Source organism: Pygocentrus nattereri, chromosome 10 (genome assembly GCF_015220715.1).
Source record: "Pygocentrus nattereri isolate fPygNat1 chromosome 10, fPygNat1.pri, whole genome shotgun sequence".
Taxonomy (NCBI): Eukaryota; Metazoa; Chordata; class Actinopteri; order Characiformes; family Serrasalmidae; genus Pygocentrus; species Pygocentrus nattereri.
The window spans coordinates 10,938,928-10,964,382 of NC_051220.1; the positions used below are offsets into that span (position 1 = coordinate 10,938,928).

The 25,455-nt window shown below is 41.3% G+C and overlaps 1 protein-coding gene across 1 annotated transcript; it reads right to left on the reverse strand.

The window, feature by feature from the left end:
• Positions 1–569: 569 nt before the first annotated feature.
• Positions 570–25,025, reverse strand: ythdf2 (YTH N(6)-methyladenosine RNA binding protein 2). The gene is made up of 6 exons (XM_017716767.2): positions 24,905–25,025; positions 24,650–24,674; positions 22,711–22,790; positions 15,683–17,308; positions 5,967–6,029; positions 570–1,845 (listed from the first exon to the last, which is right to left on the reverse strand). The coding sequence occupies exons 1-6, from the start codon at positions 24,929–24,931 to the stop codon at positions 1,822–1,824; spliced, it is 1,845 nt and encodes a 614-aa protein (XP_017572256.1). The 5' UTR covers positions 24,932–25,025; the 3' UTR covers positions 570–1,821.
• Positions 25,026–25,455: the final 430 nt, after the last annotated feature.

Consider the following 25,455-nt stretch of genomic DNA (forward strand, 5'->3'; position numbering starts at 1 on the left):
GTAAGTGTGCAATACAGTGTCAGAAAGCGGAGTCTCAGATAGACATAGATTGAAGCACATCAATGTATAAAATCAGACCACATTGAGTTCTGAACAGACATAATTCAAACAAAACATGAACAGGAAACTTCAGCTAAATATACAAATCAGACAAGAGGTAAAATAAACCAAAGTAATTACATGAAACAGTTATGAATACGCTGCCTGATGACAGACCATTTTACGGTAGTTTTGAGGATTTTGGCCTCAAACTCCATTCGTGGTGGAGGGATACATAATATGCAAGACACTGAGGCAAAATAGTCCCCAAAGGAAACTTTTCAGATTTTCCACTATTTTCCCCCCCATCAACATTCCACATTAAACTTGAAAGACAGGTGTAGGTTCACTGGTGGTTTTGGATTTTAAATAAAATGTCTATTTTTGTGTTGTAGTTAGGCGACCCCTGGTTCCTATCACGACCACTGTAAAGAGTCTCCACTCACGCCACAGCAAGCTAAATGCAGAAATTGACAAAACTGGTGCAGTTCCCCTTTAAGCTGTACACAAAGACAGAAATCAAGCACAAGTCTTTTTAGCAGCTTTTTTTATTCTGCCACTGATCAATGCCAGAAGAAGTTTTTGCAGGACTCCTTTAAATGCACCAACATTAACATACTACAGGAAGGGACGGGTGGGTGGAGTGCGCAGGCGGCAGAGTGAAGGGAGCGAGGGAGGGCGAAGGGGAGATCGAGGGTTAGTGTGCACGGCGAGGGAGCATTTTAGTCAAACAAGGGGGAAAATGCACACACATGTTCTGCTGAGTATACCACATTTATTTCGATGAACTGAGTAATAGAAAGAGAGGGTCCATGGCCCACCTCGATGCTGTCTAAAGAAACGGAGAAGAAGAAAAAAAAAAAACTAACAAAAACTGGATGACAAAGAGCCCATAGCGACTAGTTGTTTTTAAAGTTGAAGAAAAAGTGGAAAACAGAAAACAAGCCGAGATGACTCCTCCCATTTCTGCACACCATAAAAATGACAAACGCCTAAACTGAACAAATCTGGCTTCTCCTTAAACCTGACCATCTGAGTGATAACAAGGGGGAGAAAAACAAACAAAATCCTGAACATTCATGTTTTCTCATTTCTTTCCATTCTTAAGGGAGAGAAAAGATTAGGACATATATCTTTATTTCCTTTGACACTTTGCACAGAATACCATAGAATTACCCACAATGCAATGTTCAGAAGGCCACACCTGCTGTGCATCCTGCCTGATTTTTTTTCAAGACCAATAAAAAGGGGGGAGGGTTTTCTTTTGCTTTTAAACAAATAAATGAAACAGACTGCTGCACAGACAGAATCCAAAAAAAAAAAAAAAACTTCACTCTAGTGAGGAAGAGGCCACATCTTTGCTCTCAGACCGTGAAAACAGATTTTCTTTAAAAACTTGGAAGAGAGAGAGAAAAAAAAAAAAAAAAAAAAAAAAAAAAAAACACCACCAACTGAACAAAAAAAGTCAGATAAAGAAGGAGGCAGCGAAACAGATGGGATGGAAAAAGGAGGGAAAAATGGTCACCTAAGAATCCTATAGAATTATTAAGTTGTAGTCCTATGAATAATCGTTTCTTTCTTTTTTTTTACTACAAGTTCAAAGCAAGTCTTTTAAGTCAACAGAAATTAAGAGAAGAGTCTTCATTTAGTTTTTTTTCCATTCTTTTTTTTGTTTTCTTGTTTTGAATCCTCGGTAAAGTCTTTCCCCGGTATAATCAGTGAAAAGATCTGGGTGTATGGAGAGCAGGACCATGTCAGTCTTTTGCCCAAACCAGCAGCTCTTTACTTGACACGTCCTTGACGATCCTGGGGGTCAAAATAAGAGAGAAAGAAATCAGCAAACAAACTCAAAACCAAACAGGATATACTTCTGCATAATAGTTGTCATTCAGAAGGATGACGTGCAAAGAAAACACAAAACTATTAAATAAAACAATTTAGGTTTTTCTAGTTTAAATAGTCCATATCCTAGAAAAACTTTTCCATGACATTTTACAAAAACGTTACTCAATTTGGTCCAGTTCCACTCACTTGTACCCCAGTCATATCACCAGCTCTAGGAGAATGAAGGCAAACAGGCTTCCTCCAAAGTCCTGTAAAGCCACTGCATTTTTTTTCCCATCCTGCTGCTAATACAGCGTCACTGGACAGCTGAACGTGTTTGGAGGAGAACACTAACCGCCAGCTGTTACGTCAGCCAACAGATGAGTGATGGGGGGGCCATCCTGCCAAGTGGCTGTGGCATCACTGACAAGGCCAATGCTTGCAGGGTTCTACCACTCCAGAGAGCAGAAACCAAGCTCTGCTCACTTGTGTGAAATAACTTGTGCATACATGGAAAATAAGCTGTTGGAGTTATAGCTGTCTGTTCAGCCAGCAGAATGTATTCAATTAAAATTTTGTAACTACCCTGACAGTTTTTTCTTTTGCAACACTGAATCTTTCAATTGACATGGTTATAATATCTTTAGAGATACTTTTCACACTGATGGCAGGCCAAACTGTCTTTATAGATAGGTGATTAAGGATTAATAGTAATACAAGAGTATTCACAATATTCAATTAAAATCATAAGGCAGACAGATCAAATAAAAAATGAATACCAAAAGATCATCAAATTTTAATTAAATGGCAAAAGCTGTGTTTTCAGATGTTTATTAAAAGTGAGCTCTGAGCCAGACTGTCTAATAAAAGGTGAGATGAACTGAGCTTCACAGTTTATAATAACAGAACAAGAGTTTTTTGTATTTTACAGATGTTGTTTGCAGAAGGTCAGTATCTGCACCATTAGTACTTTTTTGCACCACCTCTGGCTTTATAACAGCTTGAATTCTCTGAGGCGTGGACTTATCTAATGACGAACAGTATTCTTCATCAATCCATCTCCAACTGTCTGTTATTGCTATTGCCAGATCAGCTTTGCAGGTTGGAGCCTTGTCATTGACCATTTTCTTCAATTCCCACCAGAGATTTTCAACTGAATTGAGATCTGGACTATTTGCAGGCCATGCCACTGACATTATATGCCTTTCTTGAAGGAAAGTTTTCATGTCCTTTGCCCTACGGCAAGATACATTATCATCTTGAAAAATGAAGTCATCACCAAACATCCTTTCAGCTGATGGAATAAGAAGTGTCCAAAATTTCAATGTAGACTTATTGAAGATGTAATGACCGTCACCTCCCCATGCCTTTACCTGACATGCAGCCCCATATCATCAATGACGTGTGGAAATTTACATGTTTTCTTCAGGCAGTCATCTTTACAAATTTCATTGGACTGGCACCAAACAAAAGTTCCAGCATCATCGCTTAGCCCAATGCGGATTCGCGATTCATCACTGAAGATTACTTTCATCCAGTCATCCACAGTCCATGATTGCTTTACTTCAGCCTAATGTAACCTCGTTCTTTTGTGTTTACATGTTAATGATTTTCTGGCTGTAAATCCCATTTCTTTTAGGCGATTTCTTACAGTTCGGTCACAGACATTGACTCCCGTTTCTGCCCACTTGTTTCTCATTTGTTTTCTTGTGCTTTTTCTGTTTTCAAGACATATTGCTTTAAGTTTTCCATCTTCATGCGTTGATGTTTTCCTTCGTCTACCTGCATGCTTCCCTTTTGCAGGCCAGATTCAGGCCAGTCCACTTTGTGCAACAGCTCTCCAAAGTGTGAGCGCTCTTTTTTTAACTGAAGACTTATTAGCAGATTTAATCTGATGCAGGTGTTTGTTACAACTGCAAATTACAGACCGATTCCATAATATTTTCCTCAGAATTTAGTGATTCCATATTTTTCCTCTAATTGATCTACAAACAATTGTGACCGACAACAATTATATTTCTCTCTTTTTTTATTGTTTTCTTAATGCCAGAAGGTTGGAATTTTGAAAAGAACATTTTGTGGCATGTCTCCGTCATTAACTTTTTTCTACAAAATTAAACAATTGAAAGATCTTCCTCCAAGAGTGGTGATTCCATACTTTTTGCCAGGGGTTTTATTATATTGCTCTGCTATTAGCAGCAGCTCATACAACAATACAAGCATCTGTGAGATGTTAAAACAGGCAGATTATGCAGACACTACAGCGCCAAAGTGTGGCTGAAATAAGCAGAAAAGCATCCTCTGAAGCCAATTTCCCTCGTTTAATCACAAAAACGCACTCCTACCAGTAGTGAACTGAACCAGAGTTCATTTGGAAGCGAACCACAGATTATTGGAAGACCACAGTTAAACTGTTTAGTGTATGGGTGGAGCATTCACACCCATCAAAACAAACCGAGTTAATAGTTCAGATTTGCACTGAAGGTAGGTGATATGGCAAACCGTTATAATACTTCATGATACTTAAAAGTTTGATACACGACGTGTCAATATTTATTTTCCTAACGTTTGGTAAGTTAGAACAGAAAGCAGTGCCAAATTTTACTATCAAAAATTTTATTAAATTAGTTGGACTTACCGTTTTACACACAGTGCTGCACTAAATCCAATTACACAAGGTTTTTAATGCACTCTTTGTAACGTGGAGCGTAAGTGCATAAGTAGGAACAACATCCATGATTTGCTCAGAAAAGCAAATTGTGACATACGGCATACACTTCATCATAACGATAGGCGTGACGGCACCAAGACGTGGGGTTGAATGTGGATGTGTCAATATCTGATCTGTTTACTAAAAAGGTGTTTATAACAGTATATCAGTGTATCACTAATCACTATTGTTTAGACCTGATACCCTCTTTAACCACAGAATTACTGGGGCCACAATTACAGCTACAGCCACTAAAGCCATAATTTCAGTTATAGGGAGCTATGAGGGAGAGTAAACTGCAGTTAAATTCTCACTGTTGATGTTATTTTTACATCAGTGCACACCCACTCAGCAAAACACACCACACAACAGCAGATATTACAATGCCCAAGAACTTCTCTCATTTTCACTTACTTTATAAAGCACCTAAAGTTAAGAAATAAAAAGAAACTAAACTATTTTAGGACATTCCAGGAACAAAACCACCACCTAGGAAGTTATTCCTCATTTTGGTCCTGGAGTATACGCCTGTTAGTTCTTTAAGGGTTCTTTAGCAAAGGCAATGGTTATATTTAGAACCATGAACTCTACATAGTCTAAAAAGATGCAGTGTAGATAGTTCTATATAGAACTGTGAACATTCAAAGAACCCTTTGCATGATTAAATGGTTCTTTGCATCATAAAGCATTGTTCAGATTGATGGAGAATGTGTTCTAGATGGTTCCATATAGAATTCATGAAAAAGGTTCGATATAGCACTAAAAATGATTCTATTGTCAGTTTGACCCTTTTAAAAACCATTTAGAACCACCAACAGCACATTTTCCATCAACCTGAAGAACCATCTCATGACGCAAAGATCATGCAAAGGGTTCTTTGAATGTTTATGGCTCTATATAGAACCACATTCTTCATTAAAGAACTCTTGCAGAAGCATCTTTAAGTGTGTATCTCTATATAATTTTTTAAAACCATACACAACAATCAGAAAAATGACTATACAGAACTCGTGGTTGTAAATAGAACCACTGCCTTTACTTAAGAACCCTTGTAGAAGCATCTAAGTTTGTAGCGGTGCCCTGCACATTTTACATTTCTCACTGCTATTAAAATAAACTCTAATTCAGTTCACCCAGTTTCATGCTACTTTCCTCAAATGCAGCCAAATCAGCGGAAACGTGTTTGGTGTGTAAAGTAGCCGAAGACTAATGTAAACGTACATCCCACCAATTAGCTAAATGCTGTCAAGTGATAAAGCCATTTGGCCAAAACGTCCATTTAAAATGTACAGGTTTTTGCAGGCTAATGCTCATGGTGTAAAAAGACCAGGATGGGTAAACACTGATAAGACGACAGTACTGCATCATTATTTACGATCCAGGTGAGTTTTACCTGCAGTCTGTAGTGACTCCGGCTTGGGTTACTTGAGTACGGATCGCTCCCCTGCACCTCCACCTGCACAGGTAAACACACACAAAACAGAGGTATAAATCTCAAGGAAAGGTAGAACTGTATTATCTGACTGACAGCACGTTTCATCATAAAGAGAGCAAAATTAGTCCTATTTAAGTGGATTTAGTGCAGCACAGATGCCAAATACTGAATGAAAGCACACACAAAACCTCTCAAGTTACCTGTTCCGTAAACCTGAACACCAAGATTCAGAACTTACTACACCAGGGCTGGATTTAACCCCAACAAAACAAACGGTGGCATGGTTGCATGCACTTAATACTCATCATAAACAGATTTCTGCAGTTATCTAATTATTCAAATGTTCATGTAAAGAGCACACTGATTTCTTAGATAGGCATAATTAGCTGAATAATCAGATTTCTCAGTGCATTTGAACTCACTGATTTCTTAGTCTGCACATGTAAAAACAGATGGCTGATGCTGAAACTGACTTCAGGCTTGAAGAAATTGATTGAAGCATTCCTCATCTTCTAGATGTACATCTATATTTTCAGGTAAAGGGGTGTGACAATAAAAAAAGGTGCTGCATGAAGTTTTGCACTACGTTTACGTCATGTCTTTTATTCTGCGAGTTTACTGCTGGCTGGTTGCAAAGCAGAAACCTGATTACTGTGTGACATACAGACCCAGACTTTCCCCATTATATGATTCCCAATCATATGAAAAAGCAATCAGTTACAGACAAAAGATTTTCTGCAGTTATCAGATTATTAAGGTTCATGTACCTCTCCTTGGATCACCACCTTATCGTGGTGGAGGGGTTTGCGTGCTTGAATGATCTTAGGAGCTATGTTGTCTGGAGCAAAAGCTCCTGGTAGGGTCTCCCATGGCAAACTGGTCCTAGGTGACAGGTCAGACAAAGTGTGATCCATAATAACCCCTATGAAGACAGAAAAACAGGACTTGTGTACCCTGCCCGGAACAGGGTTACCGGGGCCCCACCCTGGAGCCAGGCCTGGGGGAGGGGCTCGCCAGCGAGCGTCTGGTGGCCGGGCATTTACTCATGGTGCCCGGCCGGGCCCAGCCCGAAGGAGTTACATGAGTCCCCCCTCCCATCGACCCACCACCAATGGGAGGGGCAGTAGTAGGGGTTCGGTGCGTTGTGGATCGGGCAGTGTCCGAAGGCGTGGGCCTTGGCGTTCTGATCCTCGGTTGCTGAAACTGGCTTTTGGAACTTGGAACGTTACCTCAGTGGCGGGGAAGGAGCCTGAGTTGGTGCGCGAGGTTGAGAGATACCGGCTAGATATAGTCGGGCTCACCTCAACACACAGCTTGGGCTCTGGGTCCAATCTCCTTGAGAGGGGCTGGACTTTATTCTTTTCTGGAGTTGCCCATGGTGAGAGGCGGCGGGCAGGTGTGGGCTTTCTCATAGCCCCTCGACTCGGTGCCTGTATGTTGGGGTTTTCTCCGGTGGACGAGAGGGTAGCTTCCCTACGCCTTCGGGTTGGGGAACGGGTCCTGACTGTTGTCTGTGCTTATGCACCGAACAGCAGTTCAGAGTACCCAGCCTTCTTAGAGTCCTTGGGAAGGGTGCTTGAAAGTGCTCCTTCTGGAGACTCTATTGTCCTACTGGGGGACTTCAACGCTCACGTGGGCAATGACAGTGAGACCTGGAGGGGTGTGATTGGGAGGAATGGCCTCTCTGATCTGAACCCGAGTGGTGTTCAGTTTTTGGACTTCTGTGCAAACCACAGTTTGTCCATCACGAACACCATGTTTGAACACAAGGATGTCCATAAGTGCACATGGCACCAGGACACCCTAGGCCGCAGTTCAATGATTGACTTTGTAGTCGTGTCATCGGACTTGCGGCCATGTGTTTTGGACACTCGGGTAAAGAGAGGAGCTGAGCTGTCAACTGATCACCACCTGGTGGTGAGTTGGATCAGGTGGTGGGGGAAGATGCCGGTCAGACCAGGCAAGCCCAAACGCATAGTGAGGGTTTGCTGGGAACGTCTAGCAGAAGAACCTGTCAGATTGATCTTCAACTCACACCTCCGTCAGAACTTTGACCAGATATCGGTGGAGGTGGGGGACATTGACTCAGAATGGGCCATGTTCCGTTCCTCCATTGCTGAAGCGGCTGACTGTAGCTGTGGCCGTAAGGTAGTTGGTGCCTGTCGGGGCGGTAATCCTCGAACCCGGTGGTGGACACCCCAGGTGAGAGATGCCGTCAAGCTGAAGAAGGAGTCCTACCGGGCATGGTTGGCCTGTGGGACACCAGAGGCAGCTGGCAGGTATCGACAGGCCAAGCGATCTGCGGCTTCAGTTGTTGCCAAGGCAAAAACCCGTGTATGGGAGGAGTTTGGTGAGGCCTTGGAAAGTGACTTTAAGTCGGCTCCGAAAAGATTCTGGCAAACCGTCAGGCGACTCAGAAGGGGAAAGCAGTGTGCCACTAGCACTGTATATAGTGGAGATGGTGTGCTGCTGACTTCGACTGAAGACGTCATTGGGCGGTGGAAGGAATACTTTGAGGACCTTCTCAATCCCACCGACACGTTCTCCAGTGAGGAGGCTGAGTCTGGGGACATGGGAATAGGCTTGTCCATTACTGAGGCCGAAGTCGCTAAGGTAGTTAAGAAGCTCCTTGGTGGCAAGGCTCCAGGGGTGGATGAGATCCGCCCTGAGTTCCTCAAGGCTCTGGATGTTGTGGGGCTGTCTTGGCTGACACGTCTTTTCAACATTGCGTGGACATCGGGGACGGTGCCACTGGCTTGGCAGACTGGGGTGGTGGTGCCTCTTTTTAAAAAAGGGGACCGGAGGGTGTGTTCCAACTACAGGGGAATCACACTCCTCAGCCTCCCTGGCAAGGTCTATGCAGGGGTACTGGAGAAGAGAGTCCGGCTTATAGTCGAACCTCGGATCCAGGAGGAACAGTGCGGGTTCCGCCCTGGTCGTGGAACACTGGACCAACTCTTCACCCTCTCCAGGATTCTGGAGGGTTCATGGGAGTTTGCCCAACCAGTCCACATGTGCTTTGTGGATCTGGAGAAGGCATTCGACTGTGTTCCCCGGGGTATTCTGTGGGAGGTGCTTCGGGAGTACGGGGTACATGGCTCTTTGCTACGAGCCATTCAGGCCCTGTACAAACAAAGCTGGAGTTTGGTTCGCATAGCCGGCAGTAAGTCAGACTCGTTCCCAGTGAGAGTTGGACTCCGTCAGGGCTGCCCTTTGTCACCGATTCTATTCATAATTTTTATGGATAGAATTTCTAGGCGCAGTCAAGGGATGGAGGGTGTCCGGTTTGGTGACCTCAGGGTCACATCACTGCTGTTTGCAGATGATGTGGTCCTATTGGGGACATCAGGCCGCGAACTTCAGCTTTCGCTGGATCGGTTTGCAGCCGAGTGTGAAGCGGCTGGGATGAGAATCAGTACCTCTAAATCCGAGACCATGGTTCTCAGGCGGAAAAGGGTGGAGAGCCCTCTCTGGGCCGGGGATAGGCTCTTGCCTCAAGTGGAGGAGTTCAAGTATCTCGGGGTCTTGTTCACGAGTGATGGTACAAGGGAGCGGGAGATTGACAGGCGGATTGGTGCTGGGTCAGCAGTGATGCGGGCTCTTTACCGGTCTGTTGTGGTAAAGAAAGAGCTGAGCCATAAGGCAAGGCTCTCGATTTACCGGTCGATCTACGTTCCCACCCTCACCTATGGTCATGAGCTTTGGGTAATGACCGAAAGAATAAGATCGCGAATACAAGCAGCCGAAATGAGTTTCCTCCGCAGGGTGGCTGGACTCTCCCTTAGAGATAGGGTGAGAAGTTCAGTCATCCGGGAAGGACTCGGAGTAGAGCCGCTGCTTCTTCACGTCGAGAGGAGCCAGCTGAGGTGGTTCGGGCATCTGGTTAGGATGCCTCCTGGACGCCTCCCTCGGGAGGTGTCACAGGCGAGTCCACCTGGGAGGAGACCCCGGGGAAGACCCAGGACACGCTGGCGCGACTATATCGCCCAGCTGGCCTGGGAGCGCCTCGGAATCCCCCTTGGAGAGCTGGTGGAAGTGGCTGGGGAAAGGGAGGTCTGGGCTTCATTGCTTAGGATGCTGCCCCCGCGACCCGAACCCCGGACAAGCGGAAGATAATGGATGGATGGATGGATGGATAAGGTTCATGTAAACACTCGTTGTTTCAACTCGAATGACATGATGAAATGCGTTTAAATCTGTTTAATGCTTCAAAGTACATCCAAGCTCTTCAATTTTTGCACCAACCCATTGTGTACTATGAATATAATTGTGACAAATTGTGTTGCAATACGATACGCTCTCCTGAATATATCGTTTATATCGTCAGTACTTGTGGACACTGAGCAACTGCATAGTTCTTTATAAAGAGAGCAAAATAAGTCCCATTTAACTTGGAGCCAAACACTACATAAAAAGTCACTATTCACTGACAGAAGAAAACTCTCAATTTTTATCGTAATTTGAAAATGCCTGTTCTTTACGTTGTGTTTAAATTTCATGATGAATGGACCAAAAGAAATGGGCCAAAATTACCTGAATAAAAGTCTGATTCCACTGATCTACATTAAAAGTAGTTTTCTTTCTTCTCCTGTAAAAGTTACCATTTTGGAGATATACTGTGTATAGTGAACATTTCTTAAAAGATCGCAATATATTTCTCAGGCGAATAGGGCTCAGGTGAGAATAAAACAGTGAAAATACCACGCTTTTTCCATGGTATCTACAGCTGAACAGAGTGACCACACGAACATACAATACCCCCCCCCCAAGTTTTATATGGAATGTTGATGGATTTATGTTCCAGACCAAATTCTTCTTGAAACAATCATAAAATTCATAGACATTTCATGTAATAACTTTGTGAGGGAGATTTTAGAGATGGACATCTGGTCCCCATCACCACCACTGTGAACAATTCTGATTCAGTAAGTTTCTCTAGAGCAGATCGTTTATCAAACTACTCTGAATGACTGTTTACATCTTAGCTGTTAAATTATGCAGCAGTGTTAGGAAATCAGTAGAACCCCCCTTACTGCACCACAGAAGATAGATATTTCTGTGCAAGAACCGTCAAAGTTCTAACACCAGACTAATTACCATGAAGCGAGACGCTATCAAACACAAACTGTGACCATGTGTTGCTCATACCCAACATCTTTCAAAGGGTCTGTCCCAAAGGGGAACACTCAGAATAGCTCTTAATTCATCCACATCAGCCCAAAATTGTTCGTTTCATTATTTGTTATTTTTAAAAGAAAAAATAACTGGAAACCAGTCAGGCTGATGCAGATTTCCACAATTTTCCAAGTTCATATCTGCTGATGAGTAAACATTCACAAAATATATGTACTCGTACTACAAGCATCTGTGTATTAATGCAACATCTCTGCTGAGCTACAGATAAAGTAAAATGAATAAAATGCAGCGATTTTAGCACAACATTGCTTAAAGCGAAATTCCTCCATATTTAAAAAAATTCTATAACAGTGTGCGAAATGTAAAAGGAGCAGTTTGGTGTGAAAGGGTTCAGATTTCTTTTCAGTGGTGGTGATAGGAACCATGGTTTGCCATGACTACAACACAAAGACATTTTATTTACTATCCAAAACCATCAGTGAAACTACATGTGTGTTCTGAGTTTTATATGGAATGTTAATGATAAATAATAGAAAATCAGATATTAAGTTTTCTTTGGAGACTATTTTGCCTCACAGTGCCTTGCATGTATCCCTCCACCATGAATGGACAAATAAATGGATTAAAAAACATTTTAAGCCTAAACTATTGCAAAACCACCACAGAATGTCTGTCATCATGTGGTGCATTCATAACCATTTCATGGAGTAACTTTCTGTGAGAGAGCTTTTAGGGGTGGACGTCTGGTTCCTATCCCCACAACTGTGAATGTTTCCGACTCCGCAAGTTTCTCTAGAACAGAGCATTTCACACCAAAACACTCTGAACTAATGTGTTTACATCTCAATCTTTTCATCATGTAGAACTGTTGAAAAATCTGTGGAGTCAGCCTCTAAAAGTTCTCTTCTACTGGAGTGCACTGAAAATATCAAATATTAGCTAGAAACATTTGTCGTAACTAAGCATCAATCAGAATTTTATTTGGAGAAACCCACCAATACTGATAAAATGCACTCCTAATTTAAAGCCAAGTGGAAATAAAATGTAATCTTTGATTTGTAATCATTAAAATTTTCATGACAATGTGTCAATATTTTTTTCTGCCACTTGTTAAGTAGTAACACCTTTAAAACCACCATCAGACACTATGAATACAATTATTTGTACTCAACATTTCACACACTGAGCTGCAATTAATCCAATCAAACAGGTTAAATTATGCTCTCTTTGTAACGAAACCAGCTGTTGGGAAGCGAGTAAGTAGTGACGATACCCATGATACACTCAGAAAAGCACAGTGCAGCATATTGAGATACAATTAACCAGACTAATGATAAATGCTGTAAAATAATGAGGTTTATTCTCACTATGAATTATGATGCTACATGTAAAACCTTACAGATCCTGCCACTACCTATAAATAACCCATGCAACAGGATACTGCTCAGCACCTCTATAATTTACCCTAAAATTTTTGGATCAAAAATGTTACATTTTCCTTTGGTCTTCATCATGCCTGAGAACAAATGTAAAGAAAAATTTCAAATTTCACATCAATTTTTCATATGACTGAAAAATGACAACCAGTAAAGTTTAGTCCCATGGCTTTAACAAAACCATGACCAAAAAAAAATCTATTTCTGTAGCACTTTTTCCTTACCATACTAATTACAGGTGACCATGAATGGGTTAATTGCCACTGGTTCTGATCGTAATCTTACTCTTTATGAGAGCTTTATACGTTTGATAAATCCCAACGTGTTGGTGCAAAATACCCATTAAATCCCCCTTCAATCATACTGAGAAATGTTCCAGGGGAAAAACATCAGCGCAGTGATGCAACTTTAAAAAAAAAAAAAGGGGGGGGGGGGGGGGGGGTGGGCGGTGCAATTTGCATTGTATTAAGCTTACCTTTAAACCATTGCAGTTATGCACAATATGTGCAAGTCTTCCTACGCACCTGCGTTCAACATTCGTTTTGTTTACAGGCAAATTCCCCGCAATCAGACCTGCTTTGCTCTTTGTCATGTGTCACACACAGCTCAGTCCAGTGAAAACGCATTCAAAATATTTTAGAGTGACAAATTACTACCTGATTGAACTTTAAATTCAATAGTGAGAAGAGCTCTTTAAGAGAAAAATGGAAAATTAACTACACGATAAAGACGCCTACATGCTTTTCTGTTCAAGCCTGCCGTGCTCGTATAGCAAAGTATGCACTGACCAAGCTTCAAAACAAACAAAAATAAGCATGTGCGGAAACAGGAATTCAGTGCATCTAAAACCCCCAAATCTGTTGCATTTTCAGTACAGGATTAACAAAGTACCAAGCACAAGTGGTAAAGAAGTTTTAACCTTCTGGGGTCCACAAACTCGCCGTGAAAATTGTGTTTCTATACCTGTGACTATCTTTGTGATAATCCAGTGCAGAAACACTGTTCAAACACTTCCTGAATCTGTAGAGTCGCCCTGTCCAATCCATCTTATCTTGAGATCGTATGTGACTCAGACCAGAGTTATGAGGCTATGAAAAAGGGCTGAGATACACGTCATATCTGCCTGTGTGTCCGTCTACTTTCTTTGTGAAACATTGGAGATACGTTTCAAGTGGCGTGTAGAGAGTTTACAGCTGCTGAAGTTGCTGCAGCGGTTTTGGGAAGTAGTGATTAAGATAATGGAGCTTTGATATCAGCATCATGTTCTATTAAGAGCCTTTAAAAGGACAGTTTAAGACGATATGCACAAATTAATGCCCTCTGACCCCAGAGGGGTAATGCAAAGACATCACAAAAGGTATTTACCATTAAATAAGCATATTAGCAAATAAGCTGCGTTGGATGCAGGTGTAACTTTCTTCATAACTGGTCTAAAATCAGTTTGACACCTGATGACTGAAAAAGTGAACTAAAACTTGTACAAATGAACAGAATGCACTTTACCACCACAACATGTAGTTTTTCCTTCACACTTTTTGCTACTTTTTCCTCCTTGTGACAAAGAATATCACACCTCTCAGTCAACTGAGGTGCTTTTATAAGAGTGGCATGTTTGGTGAAACAGCTGTTCTATGTTAAGAACTAATGACTGGCCTCATTAATTAATCATACCGTATGAATAACATTTCACCCTTTGAACTCTAATTGGAGAATCGCAGAAATGGGTTGTCAATATCTGAGATTTTATATTTGCATGTCTGATGTCGAAATTAACATCAATAGAAACAAAATAATTGGGAATGCACCTACTTTTAAAAAATAATTCTTCAAGGGTTTTTTAGTGGAGTATAGATCCACGAACACTTAAAGAACCCATGATTAAAGGGCTTTTTGCATTGTGAAATGGTTCTTCAGACTGATGGACAATGCGCTGTATATACATTTTATATACCACCTTAAAGGGGTCTTCTATTGTTATGATTTCAAGCTTGTAATAAAAGAAACTTTGTGCTATATAGAACCGTTTTAAAAAAGAACTGTATTCAAGGGTTCTTGGGTGAAGGAAACAGTTATATACAGAACCGGTTCATGCTTAAACGACTCTCTGCATAGTGAAAAAGTTCTTCAGATTCATGGAAAATGTACCTTGTATGAAAATGGTTTTAAATAGCACCAAAACTTTTCTGTTGTTACAAACTTGTTACTGTAACACCAGGACCCATTTTAGTGCCTTAAAGAATGATCCACAACACATTCTATATCAATCTGAAGAACCCCTTCACAACAAAAAAAACCCTTCAATCATACAAAGGGTGTTCATGATTCTAAATACAACCACTTTATTTACTAAAGAACCCTTTAGGAAACATCTTTTTAAAGTGTGAAGATAAGCATTGCAGAGAAATGCAAAACTTATTTGTTATAAATGCAGTCAAATGAATACAATACACCTCAGCACAGTAGCCAAGTGTCAATATATGAGACAAATTTAAACATTTTTAAGTAACTATGCATATAAGAACATGATTCTCATCATCATGCATCCATACTTAAAGGAGAATTCCATACATTGGGCTGTATTCACCAACCGTTCTTAAGAAGAAATTTTTGGGGATTTTTCTTGGGTAAGAACAGAATCCACACACACACACACAAAGACAAAAATGAGAATAGTTCAGTGCTTTAAGAACACGTCATGAATCTGATGTAGACTTTTGCTTAAGACCTTTTTCAAGAACACATTTAAGAACAAACTTAGGAAGTTACTGGAGAATGAGGCCCAATGAGTTTAGAAGATATAAGTCAAGTGCAAGTTACTTGAATCACTCTGAATGACTTACAATTTCATTATGCAGAAATTTTCCAAAAATCACAGGAATTCCTTTAATATACAGCAGTCACTATGAAACATTCAGTAACCTTAAACCATGAGTTTTTATCCGCTACTCGCAAGTGCTGCAGTACTTACGTGTGGACTCCACAAACAGACCTTAAAGGTTAACAACAAATCTTGAGACAACTTCCCCCAGCCTTCCCGAAATGCAACACGGGATGTTAAAAGCTTTTTGTTCACAAGAGAGCGTGTGGGGCAAGGGTTTTTACCTTTTTCACACTCTCCTCCTCCTCCTGGCGCTTCTCATAATGCGAGAAGTCGTCAAAGATGGAGGTGGTGTGCTTGTAGCTGGCGATGATCTTGAGCACCTGCCGCGCTTTTTCGAGGGGAACCTCCTGCGTGTCGCGCGAGTTGGTCACGGGCTTGTTCTCGTTGTTCTCCAGGCGGATGTGCCGCAGCTGGCTGTTGGGAACGTCCTTGACGAAGATCCAGCGCACGTCGAAGCGCCCTTTCCACTTGTCCTGCGACCACACGCCGGCGCAGGTGTTGTAGTCCACAGGCGATCGCATCTCCGCTACGCCGCAGAAGTGGCCACTGCCGTTGACACTGAAAAGCAGGTAGAGGGGGCCTTTTCCGCCCAGAGAGCGGTACGCCGCATCCAGACGCTTGTTCCCGTGCTCTGTGCTGCACCAGATGTTGTACTTGATGGAGCGGTGGATGTCATCCTCGGAGTAACTCTTGATGATGAAAACGCGACCCTGCTTGGGGTTCCAGTCAAAGTCCTTCGGGTTGTAGTTGTTGACCAGACGGAGCTTCTCCAGAACTGGGTGAGGCTCCGACTGCACTGGGACTCCACCTAGTCCAGCGCTGGGAGGCGACTGGCCTGTCCCTGCCCCGCCCACCGTGTCACCGAATCCATTGGCACGGTTACGTGGCGGTACCCAGCGGGTAGGTTGAGACTGTTGTGGAGGAGCTTGAGGAGGAGCTTGGGAAAGTTGAGGATGCTGAGCCAAGCCTTGCTGGCCATTTAGAGGTTGTGGGTGCTGCACAATTTGACCAGTCGGGTGCACCAGCTGTCCATTGCTCATTGGAAGCTGTGGCACACCTCCAGCGGTGGTGCCAGGCTGAGGAGATGCCTGATTGGGCGGCTGTCCATTGGTGGGCATTGCGGTTTGCTGAGGAGTGGCTGCTTTAGGCACCGCCCCTTTATTATCCCAAGTCCCAATATCCATGTTGTGTTTTATTGGCGGGGGTGGAAGATTTGTTCCACCTAGTCCACCCTTGGTCTTGAGCTTGGGTTGTGGTTTGGCTGGTTTGCTAGCAATATCTGCCCAGGAAGCTGCTTTAGCAGGCGCGATGGACGCTGCAGGCATGCTAGGAGCTGCCGAAACCTGACTGAGTGGGCCACCGGGAAGTCCGGAACCAACGACTTTAGGAGTCATATCCCCCCCTGCTGCACCTATCTTAAGCCCAGCCATGCCCTGGTCCAAACTATTCATCCCCACGGCCTTGTTGAGCGGCTCATTAGCTGCAAAGGGAGACTGTCCGTCAATCACAGCGCCTCCTAGCGAGCTTGGCGCATAGGCGTAACTCTGAGTGGACTGTCCCTGAGAGCTGCTGTTTCCCCAGGCTGAGAAGTCGATCCCACTGGGAAAGAAGTTGAAACCGTGCTGTCCCAGGAAAGGGTTGCTCCCCAGCGCCCCCGACTGGCCAAACATGGCGTCCGGGAGGAAGTGATGCTCCCCATTGCTAAGCTGTCCGTAAGAGGCCAGGTAAGGCATTGGGGGGTCGCCACCCGTAGACCACGCCGCTTCATTCAGCGAGTAGGTGAATCCTATGGAGGGGCTGTAGTAGCTGGGCATATAGGAGTCTGACATGGCCGTATAGGCATTGCTCTGAAAAGAAAGAAAAACAACGCGTTAATAAACTGAGAAAGCTATCAGCACTAAAAATTTGCAAACCTATGTATGAATGACCAGCTCAGGAAACATTCTATACCACTGAATCTTTAACACTACATGACTGAAGTTTTGACAATTCATTCACATTTGTGGGATTTCGAAAAATCCTCATTCTCCTCTTATTTGTTAAAAGGCCCTTTAACATATTAAATCCTTGAACAAGCGCAGCATGGTTAAAGGCAATAACATGAGAAAAGTGCTGCATAAAGTCACTTGTTAAATGTTAAGTCCAGAAGAAAACTACAAATTAATTTCATAACAACCTCTTTAACTGACAGTGACCTACACTGGAAATTACATGCTGAAGTTACCTGTTTATCATTCATTCAACAGTTTAACCATTAAACCTACAATACCTACACAACATTCCTACGTGCCTTATATATTATACCCGAGTTTATTTTTGTTTGTTGAGTGCTTGTTGTCCGTGCTTCTAATGATCATGAAATAAATAGGTCAGCTCTCTGCGTGATTTTAGTAGTAAAAACAGGCCAATCTTAGTAAAATTGTGGGTGCTGAAGGGCTTTTCCCAAACAGGCAATTAGCAAAACTCAAATAAGCCCAGTCATTTACTCCTCACACCATCTACACGCGTCCTTGAAGAAATCCCCATCTGCTGCACCCACTGGCGGAGGAGGGTCCCTGTTCATTTTCATGGAGAGTGACCTGCAATTACACAGCCACGCCCTCGATTTTACTGCATCCCAAGGAATGTGTTCAGTCGCTGACCTTGGACAACTGTAGGGGCTGGATTCTTGAGTAAACTGCAACACCAATGCTTCACTGGTAAAGTCATTTAGTCTAGGCTTAGTTTAGGAAATTGATTCAGCCTCTGTGCTTGTAAACTTTGTGCTACAAACATAAAGTCAGAGTGCATTCTAAGCACAAGCATACAGAAGTCACGTTTATACAGATACTCAAATTCTTCGTAATTCTTTTCACATTAACATTTTGTTGTTACAATACTTTGTGCATATTGTACGTATCAGTTCTTAAGGAGACAAATATATAAAAATGTGTCTCTCCAAGACTTGACAATATTTTATTTTTTTCTGTCTGCTCTTATGCTGATTTTTATAATCAGTCTACTGACAATGTCAAATAAGCAGCTATTCGAACCATTCAGCTAGTGATGAGTGACTAAACTTTATATATAAAAATCATGATTTGAAAGCATGCAATTTGCAAACTGCAAGAGCTTCAAGATTAGCTATGTCCTACATGAGGCAAGAAACCATTAATCCAGTACTCAAGGGGGCACTAGCTACTGTCCTTCCAAAATCCCTAACTTTGAGTGTTCAATCAGAATGAAGAGCTGATGTAACATGTTTACGTGTGCAAATAATTTTTGCGAGAGACTCCTCCAAGCACACTGGTACAAGCCAATACACAGAATTAGTTAGGAACTGCGTCAACATTTTACAAGCAATGGCATGCAAAAACATGTCTCTGTAGCTTGCACACTTGCGTGAAGTATTTTTCTTGAGTTAATCTTCACCGTCTTCAGTTTTAATCAGGGAAAATGAACCTAACCTAAAAATAACCTAATAACTCAGCATTCAAGCCTCAAGTCTGCAAATGTGACGGCCGTACGGAGGAAAAAAGAACCGGAAGTTGATTTATACCGCATTTAAGGATGGCTTCTCACCCTTTGCCCTGGCCGGTGCCCGAGCATAATTGTCCCTCCTCCACTGCACTCACATCGCGCTTAATGCTCCAAGCCCGAGTGCACTTATATCGCGATGCAACTTCTTGCACTAAAGAAAAGCACTCTCATGCAGACAGATGTCGTTTATGATCGTACTTACTTTGTGACCCATTTGGAGTCGATTTAGGTACAGCCCTCTTACATACCTTACAGGTTTATTTATTATCCAATGCAGTAGTTTTCTGTTAATTGTGCTGCACATAAAATTTGAAGGAGCTACCTGCAGCTTTACTCAAAAACCAGAATTGATGTTCATCAATAAGGTGAGAAGCAGACCTGTTTTTAACCCAAATATTCTCAAATGAATCGAAATGCGGGACGGTTGCATCATTGATGGCGGGTTTAAGTTCCGTGCTTGGGCATTTAGTGATGATAGTAGATGCATACGTTGCCCGACTGAACCGGGCCCGAACCCATCTCTTCAAGCGAACGTGGGTATGATACAGAGCACTTAAACTAGTCAAACTAACTGGACTGCCTAGTGAGAGTACACTAAATTGTGATGTGGGCCAGAAAAGTACCAATTAGATATTTTCTCTCAAATCAATCAGCCTTCCACCATTTACACTTGCTTTACACTGTCAGAGTGTCACCATCATACAATGAGTGACTTCCTTCATTGCTGTAAAATGAAAAAGTACCTACGCTTTCTGGAAGGTCACATACACATTATAAACATGTCAAAGATATTGTAATGTTAACACACAAAGTAATTAAATGTGAAAATTTGGACTACCTGGATTAGCATTACAGAGGAAGACAACACTTATTTCTGTAAAGGTTACAAGTACAGTAAAATCAACAAAATGCAGATTTTAGCACAGCAGCCCAACATTTTCCTTTTTTGAAGTTCAAATGCATCAAGCACTGATGAGAAAATCTTAAATCAGTGCATCCCTGCTTTTTCTGCTTAATCTATACTGACAATTAACACAGACTCTGCTCTAACACACCTCACCCGGCCTTTGAACGATCTGGTCAGTTGAATCCAATTATGGGGAAAAAAACAAAAAAACAAAACAAAATATGCAAACTATGGGGTCTCCAAGACTGGGAACCCCCTGAGGTTGGGCAAGCAGGCTCAGAGCCTGACTGTTTTCAGCCCGTGCATATTTACACACCAGCGATCAGCCCCATGTGAGAGGGGAAAACACAGTGGCACAGATTCACTACAAAGGGATGCAGCATTCCTTTGACAGGAGGAATACTGGGCCCTTTATTCCCCACTGCGTCCCGTTTTTCCTCACAAGAAAGACCACCCAATAACATCAGTCATGAGGGTACATGGGTTTCTATATCCAGTCAATTTTTGCAAGACAAGTTTGATTCCATTACAAATTAACAAGCTGGCAGTGGTAGGCGATATATCGGCTATATCTGTATGCAGTGGTTTTTACTACCCTTGTGATATTTGATGTGTGTTTAAGTGATATAACAGATCATGAGCAATATTTCCATAATATTTTGACCATAAAGCAACATTCCCTTTTTTTAAAAGTTATTTTCACGCATTTTACTCTCAGCACCCAAGAACCGACCTTTATCTGCGGTGCATGTCAAATGCCAAAGTACAGTTTTCACTCAAAACAAGCCATTTCAGCTTTGCAAGACATTACTTTAGCACACCAGTAGTCAGAAAGTGCAGGTAATTAACTTCATTCATGCTAAACTAAATATCACCAGACACGGGTATTCAGAAGACAGAGATACTGAATTTTAGCAGGATCACCTAGAACACTGGAAGGGCTGCAGCATCCCCGATGTCAAAATATTAATACAGAGCTCTGAACTTAAGTGAACTTTAGTGTAGCAAAGACACATACACGCTTGTTTTAGAGAGAGGTTTCTATTTTTCTTTAAATGTTTTGAGAATCTGCAGCAGCTGTGCACTCTAAGTTGATTTATTCTCATTAAAGCGAGTGGAACTGCTTTCCTCGATGGTCACTTTGGATGTGTTTCACTAAAACACTCAAGATCTGAACACCAAAGCACCCTAATACTGTTTTTAAGCTTAAAAAATACAAAGTAACAATGATAAAGCTTTACCAGCTCAGTGTGCATTCCAGTGTTAAATCTTAGTGTTAACAATCAGCACCACATATCAACAATGACTGGTCACTCAGTTATTTTGCATGAAGTTCACCCAGAACTCAGTTCACAGAGCAGAGAGAGGTGCATCAGAGCTCTGATGGGTCTGTTATATGTACACGCTTTTTTTTAAAGCAAATGTAATGGTTCTTTAGAATCACGCTCTTTAAAAGGATGGTTCTTTAGCAAAGAAAGTGGTTCTATACAGAACCATGAAGAATCAAGGCAGGCATTGCATGATTAAAAGGGTTCTTTGCATCATGTAAGGATTCTTAGGAAAGTAATGTAGACAGATTAGAAACATTTTGAAAGGGGTTCGATATGGCATCTGAAAATGTTCTTCTATTGTCATGACATCAAACCTATGGCAATAGAAGAACCATTTTGGGTGCTATATAGAACTATTTTAAAAACATTTTTATATAGAACCATCTGCAGGACATTCTCCATCAATCTGAAGAACCTTCTAGCCATGCACAGAACTAACTCCTTTACTAAAAAAGAATGCATAAATTCTCTATAGAACCAGTTCATACTTAATTGGTTCTCTGCATAGTGAAATATTTAAATTGATGGAGAATGGATTGTTTTAAATTCTATATAGCCCCAAAATGGGTTCTGATGTTATGATAAAGTTTATGACAACAGACAAAATGTTTTGGTACAATACAGAACCATTTTCAAAAGGGTTTAGCACCGTGTAGAACCATCTCATGCTTGAGTGATTCTTTGAAAGGAGAAATGATTCTTCAGATTGATAGAGCACATGCTGTACATGGGTCTATATAGCATCAAAACGGGTTCCTGTGAAGCTTGCAACAATAGAAGAACCTTTTTGGTGCCATATAGAACCATTTTCAAAATGGTTCAACACAGCAGCACCTCATACACCATGCTCTCAGTCAATCTGAAGAACCATTTCACTATGCAAAGAATCATTTAAGATTAAATGGTTCTACACAGAATTCATGGTTCTAAATAGAAATATTTCCTTCACTGAAGAACCCTTGAAGAATCATTTGCGAAATATGACACATTCAGTTTGATGTAAAGAATCAAATTATGGGAGGGGAAAAAAAACAAATAATTCATCATGATATTACAGATGTCACCATGCTTAATATTTCCACTCCCCCAACTTAAAACACCTTCCCGTCTCACAGGAACTCAATCACATGGCATCACTCTTCACACAATTTCACATGAACCACAAAAAATAATACACCAAAGGTTCTCTCCTCACCACAATTAAAAACCCCCACCCACCTCACACTAAAAGGTGTTTAAAGTTACAGCACAATAAATGAACAACACTTCTTGCCTCCAATGCTTCACAAAAGCATTTCTGAGCATCCAAATTGTTAACTGACAATAAAACAACAAACAATACAGTTAAAGCGTATTCAACTCTGAAAACAAAGCACCCTGACCAGGATACAATTAAGGAGGATAATAGGCAATGAAAGAAGGGCTAGAATAGGTGAGTCACTGTTTATGTCTCTGGGTCCCCTCCATTGTCTGGATGTGTAACAGGACCTACCTGTCTGGGCTGAGTGTTCAGATAAGGTTCAAACTCATCATCATTTAGAGTCTCCTTTTGGGTAACAGCTCCGTTTTGCACTGAAAGAGGAAAAAAAGGATGGCAACCTCAGCTTCATCTTGGAAATCGCACCATTTGCCAAGAAATGTGTGCAAATAAATAAATAAATAAAATGCACATAACCTGCCCAACGGTTGAGTAAACAACTAAGACACATCACAGAACAGTAATCTCATGAGCATGACTTCACAAATTTCTATTTGTGGCTTATCAAAGTCTCTGCCTGCTGCGGTTTAAAAAAAACTCCTAAAAAAAGTTTAATTTGGGGATACAATAAAATGACAAGTAATGCAGGTGGGCTAGACAAATAGAGACACGTGTTGATTTGGCAAAGTTATAAATTAAGAAAAAGAAGGCAATTTGTATGCAAAAACGTGTCCCTTATGAAACAAACCATACTCAGTACATCTTTTATTGCCACTGTGCAAGCACAATGACACTGACTCATGCATCTTTCCGCATTGGGTGTAAAATAAATGGGGAAAAAATGAATGCAAAATGCATGCAAAATATCCTGTACCAGCCATATATAAATCTATATAGTCTATAGTGTCATTGTCTTAGATGGAAGCCAAAAGTCCCTGTTAGCTGGGGTGGCCAATATGACATTTTTTTGTATCTGCGATCATTTACGTAACAATAAGCTTTTCTGAGCATATCATGGAATTCTTAAAGATACTTACAGAACTTTATACTTAAAACTGAGTGCCTATTTTATTACTAAGATAGCATAATTAGGCCTGTTTAACTGGATAGAATGCAGAAAAACATTACATTAAAGTACATTATTATTGTAAATACAGTATTTTTGTGACAACACGTTCCATTTTGTCGACTCCAACTCAATAAATCCCAGGAAAAATGAATACTGAGTATCGTGAAAACATCTTGAAATACTTTTTAGAAATTTTTGCAACGCACAAATTTTATATTTATATATATATATATATATATATATATATATATATATATATATATATATATATATATATATATAAAGCCATCAGAGAACAGAGAAAAAAGCAGTGCTTTCTACAGTTACAAAAACCTACCAAAAAACTATGAATATGGGTTAATGACTTTTATTCACTATTTGGCATTGTGTTGCACTAAATGCAGTTAAACAGGACTAAATACGATCTCTTTACAATGAAAAACGTAGTTGGTCCCTGTTCTACAAGTATTGACATGCCTAAAAAAACACATCGTGTCATAATTTATCACGATAATATTATACATAGTCATTTTGCTCAGCTCTATATTAAAGCCAATTCAACGCTGTGTCCCTCATATGCTAACCATGCTGCTGCCTTATGTTAGCCACCTGCCGCTAAAGTTTAAGCACTAGAGAACTACTAAAAACCACCAGCAGCTGCTTTAGCTCAACACCGAACACTAAATCTAATTATTTTAAGCATTATTACAAGTAAATTCCAGCTTTAGCTGAGCGGTTTCCCTCAGATTTTATTAATGAAGCGAGTTCGGCCTGACCGAGACCAGCGCTAGCATGGGTTAGCTAGCGTGCTAACAGGCCGCTTCATAATAATTGAGTTAATAACACAAAATAGCTTCAGTGAATAAAAATAGTACTTAAAACAGGTACGACAAGTACTAACGCACGGATTTGGTTAGTTAAAATAGTGGTAGTTTGTGTAAGTTAAGCTAAAAAAATTAGGTGTGCGTGCAAAACGGGGCCTAATGCTATGCTACGCGCCAGCTTCTTGTTCCGAGTTTTCCGTTCCACCTTAAAAGTTGCAGCAGTTACATTACAGCGACTGAGGCGCCAGAATGTAACTGCTGCACCAGTTAAGGTGGAACGGGAAAATCCGAACAAGAAGCTTGCGAAAGAAAAAATACACATAAACTTATTTTTTCTTACCTTTGTTCCCTTGGCCTTTCGGTCTCTGGATTGGGTCCAGGTGATTCATGAAGGTTTGAGTTATGAGAGGGAAAAAATAAAATAAAAAAGTAAAATAATTTTTGGTTGTTGTATTGACGCCAGTCACAGGGCCTACGCCGTGAGGCTAAACTAAACTAAGCTAAGCTAGCAACGTCTCGAATTGGGGGATTTTTTATTCTTTCTTTCCTTTTTCCTACTGTTCCTAATAAATGTTTACAAATTGCCCCTCTTTACCTGTTCAAGAAGGCGGCTGGCTGACATTTCTTTCTGTTAAATTCCGTTTTTTATATATATATTTAGGTCTTTTCTTTTCCTAGAGGAGTTAATTAAGCTAAGTGTCTGTTTGGAGCTTTCAGGTTCTACTACACAATGGCGGGATGAAGCGCCTGTCCACACCCGTATTCGAACAAGTCCCGCCCATTCAGCGTCGCGATTGGCTAGCGGGGTCCTTCCTAATACGCTTCGATTGGTCAACATGTTCTAAAAGGGCGGACAGTTTGTGAGAATAGCCTTAGAACCAATCACAGCACAGAATGGGCGGGACTTGTCTGAAGACAGGTAGGAAAAAAAATAACGCCCTCCAGTGCAGATCTACTGCAACATGGCTGGAGCGGGACGCTTTGCGAGGAGGGAGGAACATTTAGAGCAGATTGGCGCCCCCTAACGGCCAGGAGGAATCTATTATAGTCCAAGCAGTAATGCTGCATACAGCAGATGCTATTAATGTAATTTAATTACATAATGAATTTGACCTGTACTCTTATGGAAAAGATCTGTATATTAGA